This window comes from Dromaius novaehollandiae, chromosome 29 (assembly GCF_036370855.1).
Source record: "Dromaius novaehollandiae isolate bDroNov1 chromosome 29, bDroNov1.hap1, whole genome shotgun sequence".
NCBI classification, from domain to species: Eukaryota; Metazoa; Chordata; class Aves; order Casuariiformes; family Dromaiidae; genus Dromaius; species Dromaius novaehollandiae.
In genome coordinates this window covers 2,459,918-2,472,795 of record NC_088126.1, presented here as the reverse complement: position 1 = coordinate 2,472,795, position 12,878 = coordinate 2,459,918, and the positions used below count along the sequence as shown (strand labels likewise).

Here is a 12,878-nt window from a genome sequence, read left to right as displayed (position 1 = left end):
ACTGTGTTTTATATACAGCATCTAGTACAACAGAGTCATCCGCAGCTAAATCTCCAGTGCCCCCACCTAGCCCAGACCGTAACCGTATCCTTGTTACCTTCGCAGGACATGCTGACAATGCTGGGAGACCAGGGACCCAACTACAACAACGAAGAGTTCCCAGAGTTAAATATATTCCCTTCTTTTTCAGAATAAAATAAGCCCTAGGGAAAGTAAAATATAGCTATATATAATACCTATGTGTAAAGGAAAACACCTAAGTCTTTTTTTCAAAGACTGCTGAACTTTCTAAACACTTCCTACCTTCTGGAGGCGAAGCTCTGCCTGGGAGCCCAGAGGAGGGACGGCCCACGCGGGAAGAGAGTGCTGCGGTTTTGGGCACCTCCTCTGTGCGGTGCTGGCAGTGGGGACTGTTCGCCTGGAGGCTTCAGGACTCGAGTACCGCCAGAGCGGTTGCGCTCATTGACTGAAGTCCCCGTGTTTGCAGGGCCGCTCACGAGCAGCTTTTGCTCCGCACACTGGTTTGGTAGGAGGGATTCCTGCCTGGCTTACAGGCAGCTCCCCAAATCCATAAAGTGGCTTTTACTGTTTTTATTTCAGTCTTCTATACCGTGACTCTTTTCTATCAAACACAAAACAAAGTATTGTAACTTTTTAAGTGTTGGAAGAAACTCTTCCAAGCATTACTCTGTATGACGTGGTTCTGGAGGATGCCGGGGTAAGAATCCTTGTCGTGATCAGGCTTTCTGCTTGGGAATTGCCCCCTAAAGGAAGCTTTGACATCTCTGGAGGGTTGTTACTGCGTCTCCGCTTTGGGGTGTTTTATTTGGAGATTCCTGTGTTTGCAGGCGCATTATCGTTTGTTTGGATCCCGTCTCTCTTTGTGAACTGTGCAATGAATATGGGCCTCTGTAGTCAGTGTGACCTATAAACTCCCTCGGGGCCCTGTCGTTCGCGTGAATGACAGGATGGTTACGAGCCATAAAAATATTATGTATGTAGCTTTGTTCTCAGTGCATCAGTTCTACAGCTGATGGTTTCTGTGCTGCCATAGACCAATGTTTCAACAGGCTTTTTGTCAGCTTGGGCGGGGGGAGAAAACCTGCCCTGCACTTTCCATGCAATTTTACCACTTCTAGGTCGACTTCCTCACCTTCGTTTTGGAGCTGGACGTCTGGCTCCCTGGACAGAGGTCCTGGATCCACTCAGGGGCCTGCTGAGGAGTTGCATTTTTCACTACATGCTCAGAACGGCAGTGTTCACTCTTAAATTCAGCCTCCCTGAAGAAATTCCTCCTGCCATATGATGACCCCGTTGCCAAGTCACAAAATGGAGGAGAGCAAGGGAAGACAGGGAACAGAATGATTTCTTCTTAAACCTGGACTCTGAATCTGCTGGCTTCCTCCGTGGAAAAACTTGTGGCAAATCTCGCTCTCCTCAGGGTGTGGAGGGGCTGGAAGAACATTTTGATCCCCCTGCGATGGCAAGACTCGCTTGAATTTCAGCAGGAAAACTCATTCGCTGCCGTGTTTGACTTGGAAAGAAATCTGGCGTAGCTGCAAGGGGGGGAAAGAACAGGAATCCTTCTTGGAAACCTGGTTTTATTCTGGATGAAGCCTGCTGGGAATCTCTCCTTCCTCCCTAGAACGGCCACCGCCGTGTGTCAGACCGCTCAGGACGCCCTGGCCGTCCTCTCCCCGGCACGGTGCACGGAGCAGAAGGGCTTTGGGACTTGCGGGTCTCCGTGGTGCGGCTGGGAGGGGAGACCCTCGCGAGAGCAGACGTCAGCGACGCGCTGAGCAGGTAACGTCCGCGTGGAAGGCTGTGAGCAAAACGCCGTGAAGCGAAATGAGTTTCAGCATTTTCACTGACCTGGAGCGGTTTGTCTTGATAGCAGAGCAGAAAACTTTTTTTTTTTTTTTTTTTTTTTTTTTTTTTTCCCCTCCTTTTCCCTGTTTTCTCCTGCTTTTGTTGGAAAATGAAGATTTGAAGCTTTTTCTCGAAAGTTTCAAATGCTGCTCCCAAATTCACATATGGGAAGTTGGGAACCTCCCTTCAGGGAGCCTGGAAATATCCACGGATCCATCCCCTTCCTTTTTTAACCCAGGGAAACCGAGCCACCAGCAATAAGCACATCGGGCCCCCACCTTGGGACACGACGGAGCGCCGCGGTCCGTGTCGTCACCAGCTCCTTGGCTGTCAGGCTGCGGCGTTTCCTCAGGCTTAGAGGAGATCTATTTTGTGAAGTGGGAAGGTGTGAAGTATCCTGGGTATTCGGACGTGGTGTCGCAGCACCCGCTCGCCGGCTGATGGGAGCGTGCCGAGGACCAGCGCTGAGCCGCGCCGAAACGACGCAGCCGCAAAGCAGGAGGAAAATTCCTGTCTGCAAAAATCGAGTCCTGTTGTACCATGTGCCCAAGGGGAGCTCAGGAAACTACAGCCCCGGTGACCGGCGCAGGTGGAGCGATGTCCTTCGGCTGTTGTGCTCTGCCGCAGAGCGGTGACGGGAGCTGGACTTGCCCTTGCTGCTTCAAACCAGCCCCCGCGGCCCCCGCAAGCGCGCTGGGACCGAGGAGCTCCCCTCTGAGCCACGGTGGGTGATGCTGATGTACAACCCCCCGATTTCGCGTCCTGCCGCGGACGGGCAAAACGGCCAGGGCAGACGGTGCTGAACCAGTTAGGAAATGCCGAGCTGGCTTATCCCGGAGGATGGAGGAGGACTGGCGCAGTCGGAGGGGGCCCGGTGTCCAGCACCCCCCAGCAGCGAGGCCCCCGGGACCTGCCCCATCGCAGGGGTGGACGCAGAGACTCGGGGCATGGGGTGGGACAGCTGCCCGGGGCAGAGGCTTGTTCCCTTTGCATCCCGTTTTGATAATTGTATTTTTTTCAATGCGAGGGGGGGTATTTTAATCGTACAATCACGGAGGCGGGAGCCAGACCACCTCCTCCAGCCTGCTCTGGGCCAAGGGCTCTGTGTTGTGACAGAGGTTGCAAGTAACTATATGTAGCAGAGATTTTACAACAAGATATTTTCCCTTTTTTTCAAAACTGTCTCCTCTTTTCTGCCTCCTTGGCGTCTCGAAGCCGGGGCCAACCTGGTGCGAGAGCGGGGTGGCCGTGGGCGCGGGGGTGGCCGTGCTGGGCCAGGCTGGACCTTGTGGGTGCTGCTTTCCCCCGCGCTCCCTCCCCTCCTCTTCACCCTCCTAATGACTCGCAGCCGCGGTCTGGAGCGCGTTAGCGGGCGCTTGTGATCTCCGAGATTCCTGGAGCTCGCCGGGGGCCTTGGCGAGAAGTCACGTCCTCCCTGCGAGGGGACGCAGCCCGTCCCCCCCGCCTCTGCCCCCTTGTCCCCCTCCCCTCCACGGACCCAGGCGTCCAGCGGCTGTGGGCGAGTCGGGGCAGGAGCCGTGGGGCTGGGAGGGCCCGGCGCGGTGCCTCGGTCACGCGCGGCCGACTCAGGGCCCCGTGCGCGAGGGGGGCCGGCCGTCCCGGCAGCGATGAGTCAGCCGCCCCTTTCCAGGCAGCCGGGGCCGAGGGGAGCCGGCGTGGGGTGCGGGTTTTGCCCCCCGAGGCCGGGCAGAGATGCAGGGGTGGCTTAAAGGCATCCGAGCCAGCTCCAGCCTGGCTCTGCCCTGCCTGGGCGTCCCCTTAACTCTGCCCCTCGGCGTCCCCTTAGCTCTGCCCCTTGCCGCCCGGCTGGCCCCGGGGGTTACTTCATCCCCGTACCCACGGCTGGACGGTGATGTCCCCACGGCGGGATGCCTGGGCAGGGCACGTCTGCCACCCGGCTCAGGCCGGGGCCCTCCGGGCGGTGAATAAGGTGGGTTTTCTGAGTTGTCCCGCCGGGGAGCCGCGTGACGGGGCACCAGTCACCGCAGAAAGCACCGGCTGGCCCCGCTTCCCCCCGGTTTGGGGGCAGGGGACAGGCTGGGCCCCCCTGTACCTGGTGGCCTTTGTCGATGCCCCTTCTCAGGGGTGAGACGTGGGTGCTTGCCGTGGCGCGACCCTGCTGGGGAGATGGGCCCGGGCTGGGGACTCGGGGTCTGGTCCTGCGTTCATGGACGTGGGTTAGGGCACGTGTCAGCACAGGGGACAGTGCCTGCCCCAGGTGTCACGCAGTGACCCCCAATGTCCAGGGAGGGTCTAATCCTGCCCCATGGCACCTTCCCTGAAGCCAGCGGGAGCTCAGCTGGGGCAGGGTCTCCTGGGGACAGAGCCAGCCCCATCCCACGCCAGCCCCAGGAGAGCATCCCTGGGGCAGGAGGACGTCCCTAGGGCAGGACCCTGGGGCAAGAGGGTGTCCCCAAGGCCGAAGGATGGCCGCAGGGCGGAAGATGCCACCGGAGCAGGACCCTGGAGCAGGAGGATCTCCCAGAGCAGGACACTGCAGCAAGAGGGTGTCCCCAGGGCAGGACTCGGGGGCAGGAGAACGTCCCCAGGGCAGGAGAACGTCCCCAGGGCAGGACCCTGGGGCATGAGGACATCCCCAGGGCAGGAGAACGTCCCCAGGGCAGGACCCTGGGGCATGAGGACATCCCCAGGGCAGGAGGACATCCCTGAAGCAGGACCCCGGGGCAAGAGGACGTCCCTGGGGCAGGACCCGGCAGCTGCCCCCGAGCCCCCAGCTGACTCAGCTCTGTCCCAGAGCATCACGTGAAGCCGGGAGGGAGCCAGGGCCGCGGTTCCCCCCGCTCCTCCCCCAGCCCTGAGCGAACCCAGGCGACTGTCCAGATTTTCCAGCTGCCTCCAACTTCCTCAATCCGGCAGCATAAAAGAGCGGCGGCCGCAGCACCCCCAGCCCAGCCGGCGCCGCGCTCCCGCCGACAGCACGATGCCGGGGTAAGCGGGCCGGGGAGGGAGAGGGGCCCGCAGCCCCCCCGGGGGCATCACCGGGCCATTCGGGTGGCTTCTGTCCCCGGGGGGAGGGAGCCCGGTGGGAACGTGGCGGGGCAAAAGGGCTCGGGAGCCGGGACCCCTGGGGTCGTCTCGCCGCCTCCCCCCCCCCTGCATCCCCATGGCCGGGGGTCCCGGCGGAGCTGCATGCGCCGGGGGCTGCTGGAAAGGCCCCAGCGGGGCCGTAATGGGAACCGGCTGCCCCGGCTCATGTGATGCCTGCGGCCGGCCAGCGCCGCTCCCCAGCGGGGTCCGGCCCAAAAGCAGGGATGGGCACGGAGAACCAGCCCCTCCGCGGCCCAAAAACAGGGTGGGCGTGGGGGTCCGGTCCCCCACAGCCTGATAACAGGGTGGGCACGGGATCCTGAGCCCCATAAACGGGGTGGGCTCGGGATTTCGGTCACCTATTGCCCAAAAACGCAGTGGGCAGGGGGTCCCGGCCACCGCTGCCTGGCATTGGGGTGGGCATGGGGCGCCCAAAACCAGGGTGGGCCAGTGTCCGGGTCGCCCATGGCTCAGCATCGGGGTGGGCACGGGGTCCGGGTCCCCTGCAGCACGACAACGGGGGGAACAGCCCCAAAACGGGGTGGGCACGGGGTGCCGGCCCCCTCCCGGCCCTCCTGGGCTCGGCCGTCCCCCAGCGTCCCGCCGTCCCCCAGGCTGTGGTGGCCCAGTCTGCTGGCCCTGCTGGTCCCCGCGGCGGTGGCCCAGCTGCGCCCCGACCGGGCGCTGGACGCCCAGTGGGAGCTGTGGAAGAAGAGCTACCGGAAGCAGTACAACGGCGAGGTACGGCGGGGCCGGGGGGGACGACGACGAGCCGGAGCGGCGGCCGTGGGGGGCTCGTGCAGGGCCCCGGCGTCCCGCGCCAGCCCCCAGCGCCGTCTCGCCCCGCGGCGCAGGCGGACGAGCTGTCGCGGCGGCTGATCTGGGAGAAGAACCTCCGCTACATCAACACGCACAACCTGGAGCACTCGCTGGGCGCCCGCACCTTCGAGCTGGCCATGAACCACCTGGGCGACATGGTGAGCGGCCCGGGGACGGGGCGGGGGGGACCCGCGCCGCGCCGGGATGGAGGGAGGGGACGCGGCACCCAGCCGCCTCGGCTCCTTCCCAGACCAGCGAGGAGGTGGTGAGGACCATGACGGGGCTCAAGGCGCCCCGGGGCCGCCCGCGCCGCAACGACACGCTCTACGTCGCCGACGGGGCCGAGCGGGCGCCGGCCGCCGTGGACTGGAGGAAGAAGGGCTACGTGACGCCCGTGAAGAACCAGGTAAGCGGGGCGGCCCCGGGGCATCCGGCGCCCGGCGTCACCCCGGCGTCACCGCGGCTCGTCCCCGGCAGGGCCAGTGCGGCTCGTGCTGGGCCTTCAGCTCGGTGGGCGCCCTGGAGGGGCAGCTGAAGAGGAAGACGGGGAAGCTGCTCTCGCTGAGCCCCCAAAACCTGGTGGACTGCGTGACCAACAACGACGGCTGCGGCGGCGGCTACATGACCAACGCCTTCGAGTACGTCCGGCAGAACCGCGGCATCGACTCCGAGGACGCCTACCCCTACATCGGCCAGGTCCGGGGGGGCGGCGGGGTGGGACGGGGACGCCCCGGCAGCGCCCGCGCCGTCCCCCGCGTCGCCTTCACCGGCGCCCATCCCTCGCAGGACGAGAGCTGCATGTACAGCCCCACCGGGAAGGCGGCCAAGTGCCGAGGCTACCGGGAGATCCCCGAAGGGAACGAGAAGGCCTTGAAGAGGGCCGTGGCCAGGATCGGCCCCGTCTCGGTGGGCATCGACGCCAGCCTGCCCTCCTTCCAGTTCTACAGCCGGGGTGAGTTCGGGGCCCTGGAGGCAGCCCGGGGAAACCGAGGCACGGCGGGGCGTCCCGCGTCCCCGTAACCGGCCGCCCTCTCGCCCAGGCGTCTACTACGACGAGAGCTGCAACGGCGAGAACATCAACCACGCGGTGCTGGCGGTGGGCTACGGCGCGCAGAAGGGCACCAAGCACTGGATCATCAAGAACAGGTACTGGGGGCGGCCGGGGGCCGGGGCCGGGCTCTGCCGGCCGCGTCGGTGTCGGCGTCGGCGTCGGCTCAGGCCCTGCCCGTTCTCGCCGCAGCTGGGGCGAAGAGTGGGGCAACAAGGGCTACGTGCTGCTGGCGCGCAACATGGACAACGCCTGCGGCATCGCCAACCTCGCCAGCTTCCCCAAGATGTGAGCGGCTCCCGGCCGGCGCCGAGCGGCTCCCGGCTGCCCCCCGCTTCAAACTCGGCCTTTTTACCCTCGGTCTCTCCAGCGCGGACGTCCCTGCGGGGCAGCTCTCCCTCCCCATGAGAAATCTCCCCCAGGAGAGGGGACATCGCTCCGGTGCACGTAAACGGCGCGACGAGCCCCCCGCCTGGCTCCGTTTCCTCAGGGCCTGGTGCCGTCCCCCTTCCCCTCCACCGCGCGTGCCCGGTCCCTCCTTCCCGCGGCCCCGGAGAGTCCAATCGGGCCGGAGACGCTCGTGCAAACGGGCCCCGCGCCGGGAAGAGGTCGCGTGTGTACGCGGGCCGTGCCGCGCTCGGTGTGCCGCCTGCCCCCCGCGCAGGGTGCGGATCTGGCCTCGCCGCGCGTCCCGTCCGTCTCCCCCCGACTCCGAGTCCCGGCGGGCTGCTGAGAACGATACGATTTTATTTTTAAAATAAACACTGTTGGGAATAAAAGCTCGGGCTGCTTTGCTCTGTGCTGCCCTGGCCAAGCGGCGCGGAGGGGCTGTCGCGCTGGAAAAGCCCTTCCCTTTCCCGAGAAGGCAGCAGCCTGGGCTGGAGCAGGAGATGGAGGTGCTGCCGGAGCCAGAGGGGACGGTGCTGGAGTCGTTCAGCATCGGCTCTGCAAAGCCCTGTGCCTCGAGAGGGGCGTTTTGCAGCCGAAACCCCAAATCCGGGCGGTTTCTGTAATACAACAAACTGGAACTGAGCGCAGCCAAGCTCAGGGCAGGCGCTAGCAGGGAGGGAAGGTGATATTTGCTTTACAAACTCACCGGTAAGTTATTTTCCCACTCGCGTTCGCCCACGCGCCCAGACGCAGGTGCCCGAGCGGTCGGGGCTGGTCCCCGGCGCGTGACGTAGAGGATGCGGGACGCCGGCTCTGCCGTCGGGGCCTGCTGGGACGTCGAGGTGGTTCGAAACAAGAGCAGGGGAGAAAAGAAAGTGAAATCAGAGCGTTTCCTCATTAAGAGGCTCCCGAGCCAGACGCCAGGCCGCAGCCGGCAGCGGGGAGCAGAGGGACCCCCGCGCGCGTCCTCGCTCGCCCCGGTGCCCGCGGGAGCCGGGCTTCGAGGGGAGCTGCCCACGGCCGGGCCGGTATGTCGGACGTTTCCCTCGGGGAGTTTGGCCCCTGCTGGCGTGGAGGACGGAGAGGCAGAAACGGCCCCTTTGCACCCGGCTGGGAGGGAGTTCGTCCTCGGCGCTTCTCGCCCGGCGGCTCCTTTTCCTCGCGAGCCCCTGGACTGATGGAGAGGGAAACTGGCTGTTTGCAGGAGGAAATATCTGGGGATGCTCGGAGCGTCCAGGGAACTTCCTGGGGGGGGGGGTGCAGCGTGTGGGCACGTGTGTGTGTGTGTGTGTGCATGGGTGTGTGTGCAGGAGGGGGGTCCCATCCTGCCCCGTGGGTGCACTGGGGGCTGCAGAGCCTCACTACAGACAGCTCCTGGCCAAGGAAAAGGGTGCGAAGGGGATGTGTGGGTTTGGGGACAGCAGCGGGGGGGTTTAACCCCCTGCTGCAGCCCGGCTGGGGATCTGCCGCTGCCTCACCGCGCTGCTCTCCAGTCCGAGCCGAGCCGAGCGGGATGGAGCTGCTGGTGTGCGGTGCCTTGCTGGCCGCGCTCGCCGCGGCCCTGGGGCACCCCGACCCCGCGCTGGACTGGCACTGGCAGCTCTGGAAGAAAACCCACGGCAAAGAGTATCGCCACCAGGTAGGGGCAGCTCGGGGGGGAAATCGGGGCCCTAACGCGGCACATTCTGCTCCCTCCGTGCTCCAGCCGCTGCCGCATCGCGCACCGGGAGCAGCCGCGCTTTGCAGCGGGGAGAGGAGCTCCCGGTTCGCAAGCACTGCCAGTTCCCGGGGGGATTTGGCCGGGAAAGGTCCCAGCAGCCATTTCACCCTTCCTCTTACCCCCGTGCGAGGCTGCTGGGACCTTTCCCGGCCGTTTTGCCCACCGCGGCGCCGCGGGGCTGGTTTGGTTCCAGGAAGAGGAAGGGAAGCGGCGCGCGACGTGGGAGAGGAACCTGCGCCTGGTGACGCTGCACAACCTGGAGCACTCCCTGGGGCTGCACTCCTACGAGCTGGGCATGAACCACCTGGGAGACATGGTAGGTGCGGCCCCCCCCCCCTCCCCAAACCACGGGGCTTGGGCACCCCGAGATGTCGGGTGTTTGGTCGAGCAGGGCCGGGGATGAAGCGCGCCGGCCCCGTAAGGCTGCAAGGACCAAGCTGGCCGCGTGGGTCTGGCGCGGACGTCCAGGCAGGGACGGATCCGCTCCCCCATCGCGCGGTTTCTCCCCACGCCCGACGGCAGCCCGGGCAGCAAAGGAAACCTCGGCACGTGGCAAACGCACGTGTGCTTCTTCCCACCAGACCAGCGAGGAAGTGGCCGCGTTGCTAACGGGGCTGAAAGTTCCCCATCGGCAAAACCGGACCGCCACGTACCAGCCGACGCCGGGCGCCAAAGTCCCCGACGCCGTGGACTGGCGGGAGAAGGGCTGCGTCACGGCCGTGAAGAACCAGGTGCGAAGCCTCCCGGCGCCCACCCAGCTCCCGGCGCCGCGGGGCCGCGGCTGAGGGCGTCTCGGGGGCTCTTGCAGGGCGCCTGCGGGGCGTGCTGGGCCTTCAGCGCCGTGGGAGCCCTGGAGGCCCAGGTGAAGCTGAAGACGGGCAAGCTGCTGTCCCTGAGCGCCCAGAACCTCGTCGACTGCTCCTGGAGCTACGGGAACGAAGGCTGCGGCGGCGGATGGCGAACCAAGGCTTTCCAGTACATCATAGACAACCGGGGGATCGACTCGGAGGAGTCCTACCCGTACACGGCGCAGGTGGGCATCGCGCCCGGGCAACGCTCTGCTCGGCCTGGGGTGCCGAGCCGTCAAAACGGAAGAATTACAGTCCTGTGGCTTCCAAGGGAAACCCACCGCGGCAAAACCGCAGGCGCGTCCGCGCCTAAAGCCGCCAGCGTCCGTTGCGCCCCGCCGAGCAGCAGCTCACGCGTCCTCCCCTTGCCCCTTTTGCAGAACGGCGCCTGCCGCTACAACCCGGCAGCGCGGGCGGCCGCCTGCTCCGGCTACGTCGAGCTGCCGCGCGGCGACGAGGGCACGCTGCAGCACGCCGTGGCCCACGCGGGGCCCGTCTCCGTCAGCGTCGACGGCAGCCAGCCCACGTTCTTCCTGTACAAGGCGGGTGCGTCTCCCGGCGGAGCTTCCCGCAGCCCGGCTTCTCCGAACGCGAAGCTTTGCGAGCTTGACGTGCCTTTAGCTCGCGTCACCCTCTTTCTGGGTGACGAGCGGCTGCGGCACTGCTGAACGCCTGCGAGAGAGCGAGCTTAGTCCCCACGCGGGGCGCGCTGTCTTAGAGGGGTTTCCAAATGCCGCCCAGGTGTCTACGACGAGCCCCGCTGCTCTCAGACCGGGAACCACGCGGTGCTCGTCGTCGGCTACGGCACGGCGGACGGGAAGGACTACTGGCTCGTGAAGAACAGGTCCGGGGAGCGCGGGTGCCGAGCTGCTTCTCCTCGGCTCGGCTTCGACCCAAAGGGGCTCCCCGAGGATTTCTCAAACGGGCCAGCGATGCACGACGTAGGGCAACGCTCCTTATACCCTTCCGGCAGCATAAAATGGCTTTTAAACGGGCGTCAGCTTTCTTTAAGGCCCAGCCACGCTGCAAGAAGGGTGTAAAGGGCCCTTGATTAAACCCTGTGAACCTGAAACGATGAGAGTCACCTGAATTGCTCCCGCGCGGCTCGTCGGAGCTGGCTCCAAACCGCTTTTTGCGCTGCGGGAAATTCCAGCGTTTCAAACGCTGCCGGATGCTGAGCCAGAGCCAAGCACCGGCGTTTCTCAGCTGACCGCGGAGGAGAGAGACCGCGCCGGCGTTCCCTCCGGAGAAGCCCCTCGCTCGACCCGTCCGGAGGCGCAGCAGCAAGGAGCGGGGCGGCAGGCCGCCGCTTGCCCGGCAGCACCTGCGAGCGCGAGCGTTTCTGCACCGTTTAAAGCTCAAAACAAGAAGAGGCAAAGTGTTGGAAGGGATCAGCCCCGCTCAAACTGGCGCAGCTCTGCAAAATGCTGTGGTGTCAGCAGGGCTACATCTAGCAACCGAAAGGCATTATCTCGTTAAAAAATATATATATATATAGGCAGCTCTCTAAACAAAGCTCCCTTATCTTCATGTCGGAGCTGGCTTGAAAAAGCACCAGTTTTCTCCTGTCTCTCTCATCTCCAGCCTTGGTCAGATTTTTTCAAAGCGAAACATGTTTTTAATATACAGAAATAATTTGCACACCTTTGCCTGGTATTTCCCTCGTGGCTTCAACTCACTCCAACGTGCAGAAATGGTTTCTTTCCTTCTGCTCCCAGGAAGAGTTGATGGCCGCAAAATCTGGCAGGGGCCGGGAGGCGCTCAGGAGGTTCGGCCTTTTGGGGCAAAAGATGTGAATTTGGTTATTTCTGTGGCCGCGGGGGGGGGAGAGCGAGCGGGTCTGTGCCACAGGGACGAGATCAGGCCTGGTTTAAAAAACGGGGAGGTGGTACGGAAGGAAGGGAGCATCTCCCTCGCGTCTAATCCTGCTTTTTCCTTCTCCCAAAAGCTGGGGCGTGCATTTCGGCGAGCAGGGCTACATCCGCATGTCGAGGAACCGCGGAAACCAGTGCGGGATCGCCAGCTACGCCTCTTACCCTCGGATCTAGGGGGGTCTCCGCTTCCAGACAAGCCCTTGGGATGCCGCCTCTGGCCCCGCTGAGCTCAGGCGCACGGGGATCCACTCCAGCCTTATTTAAGAATCCGGTTGCCTTTTTCCAGATACGCAGCAGAAATTATGAATAATGGCAGTTGGTCTCTGAATGTCCCCTTAATTCACCCTCCCCAAGAAGAGCCACTAATAAGGGGTCATCTGTCGGAAATTATCTCAGTTATTTAGGTGACGGGCTCTCTGGCCCCATCGCCAGCTCTTGCAATCCCTGGCAGCCGCAGCTGCCTTTTAGAAAATGACTCAGCCCCATCTTCAAAGCTCCCGTGACACCGCTTTGCCTCCTCCTCCTCTCCCAGAAGATGGTTTCTTGCAGCCATCTTATGCCCAAGGTGCTTCGCAGCGCTGAGAAACGCGCTTGCTGCCCGGCTCACCTTCGCGGGACCCCGGAGGAAGCCCCGGCGCGTGATTTTCCAGCTGCTGCTGGGGACTTTGCTGGTGGCACCTTCAGGCTGACGGCAGCATCTGCGATATAATGTGCATTAAATGCCTCTCCCGCTGTCCGTGCGGCACTGAGGCCGGCCGGGGATGCAGCAGGCTCGGCTCCAGGCGATCGTTATGTTTAAACTGTGTTTTCCCCTCTGTGCTTCCCCAAGGAAAAAGGAATAAATCTGATTTCTGAGAGCTGCCTTTGGCCTGGTTGACACGCGACGGCGGCGAGATGGGAGTCTGGGTCCAGCCCAAGGGCGCTGCCGGGGTCAGACCAGCTGCGGGGGGTCCGTGCTCGGCCTCGGCCCGTCTCAGCTCCGCGCTGAGCCCCAGGAAGGCAAAACCATGTCAGTCACCCACAACACAACGCGAGCCCCGCTCCTGCCCGCTGGCCCTACAAGCCCATAGAGCTTTGCCTACCTCTGTGTTGATTTTGGGGGTGCCAGGAGCAGCAAACTGCTTCCCTTTCTCAGATGCTCGAGCAGCTGCTTCAAACAAACGCGCAAGTCGTGCGACAGGTCCAGTCCCAGCTAAGCGAAAATGAAATCAGAGCATTTCCTCATTTCCTCACTCGTGATT

General features: G+C 63.7%; 3 protein-coding genes and 1 long non-coding RNA gene across 10 annotated transcripts in view; 3 read left to right on the top strand and 1 right to left on the bottom strand.

Moving 5' to 3' along the window:
- ARNT (aryl hydrocarbon receptor nuclear translocator) overlaps positions 1–3,048 on the top strand; it is a 29,997-nt gene extending 26,949 nt beyond the window's left edge. For all 6 annotated transcript variants that reach the window (XM_026111524.2, XM_026111520.2, XM_026111521.2 and 3 more), the window contains one exon: positions 106–3,048. In XM_026111524.2, coding sequence (XP_025967309.2) covers positions 106–195 — 90 coding nt within the window. In that variant the 3' untranslated portion in view covers positions 196–3,048. The remainder of the gene's footprint in view (positions 1–105) is intronic.
- A 1,660-nt stretch (positions 3,049–4,708) lies between these two features.
- On the top strand, positions 4,709–7,584 carry CTSK (cathepsin K). Its single transcript, XM_026111550.2, has 8 exons — positions 4,709–4,839; positions 5,553–5,679; positions 5,793–5,915; positions 6,008–6,163; positions 6,235–6,453; positions 6,544–6,709; positions 6,798–6,903; positions 6,998–7,584. Exons 1-8 carry the CDS (start codon positions 4,832–4,834, stop codon positions 7,095–7,097), a joined length of 1,005 nt encoding a protein of 334 aa, XP_025967335.1. The 5' UTR covers positions 4,709–4,831; the 3' UTR covers positions 7,098–7,584.
- A 1,124-nt stretch (positions 7,585–8,708) lies between these two features.
- Positions 8,709–12,494, top strand: LOC112990058 (cathepsin S-like). Its single transcript, XM_026111551.2, has 7 exons — positions 8,709–8,834; positions 9,109–9,231; positions 9,497–9,646; positions 9,724–9,948; positions 10,144–10,309; positions 10,505–10,607; positions 11,712–12,494. The coding sequence occupies exons 1-7, from the start codon at positions 8,709–8,711 to the stop codon at positions 11,809–11,811; spliced, it is 993 nt and encodes a 330-aa protein (XP_025967336.2). The 3' UTR covers positions 11,812–12,494.
- LOC135323931 (uncharacterized) lies at positions 10,604–12,871 on the bottom strand. Of its 2 annotated transcripts, none has more exons than XR_010385420.1 (3): positions 12,720–12,871; positions 11,800–12,621; positions 10,604–11,538 (listed from the first exon to the last, which is right to left on the bottom strand). It is a non-coding gene; the product is annotated as an uncharacterized LOC135323931 (long non-coding RNA). The 2 variants fall into 2 exon arrangements; XR_010385419.1 differs by having other exon boundaries at positions 11,800–12,335.
- Between the last annotated feature and the right edge of the window lie 7 nt (positions 12,872–12,878).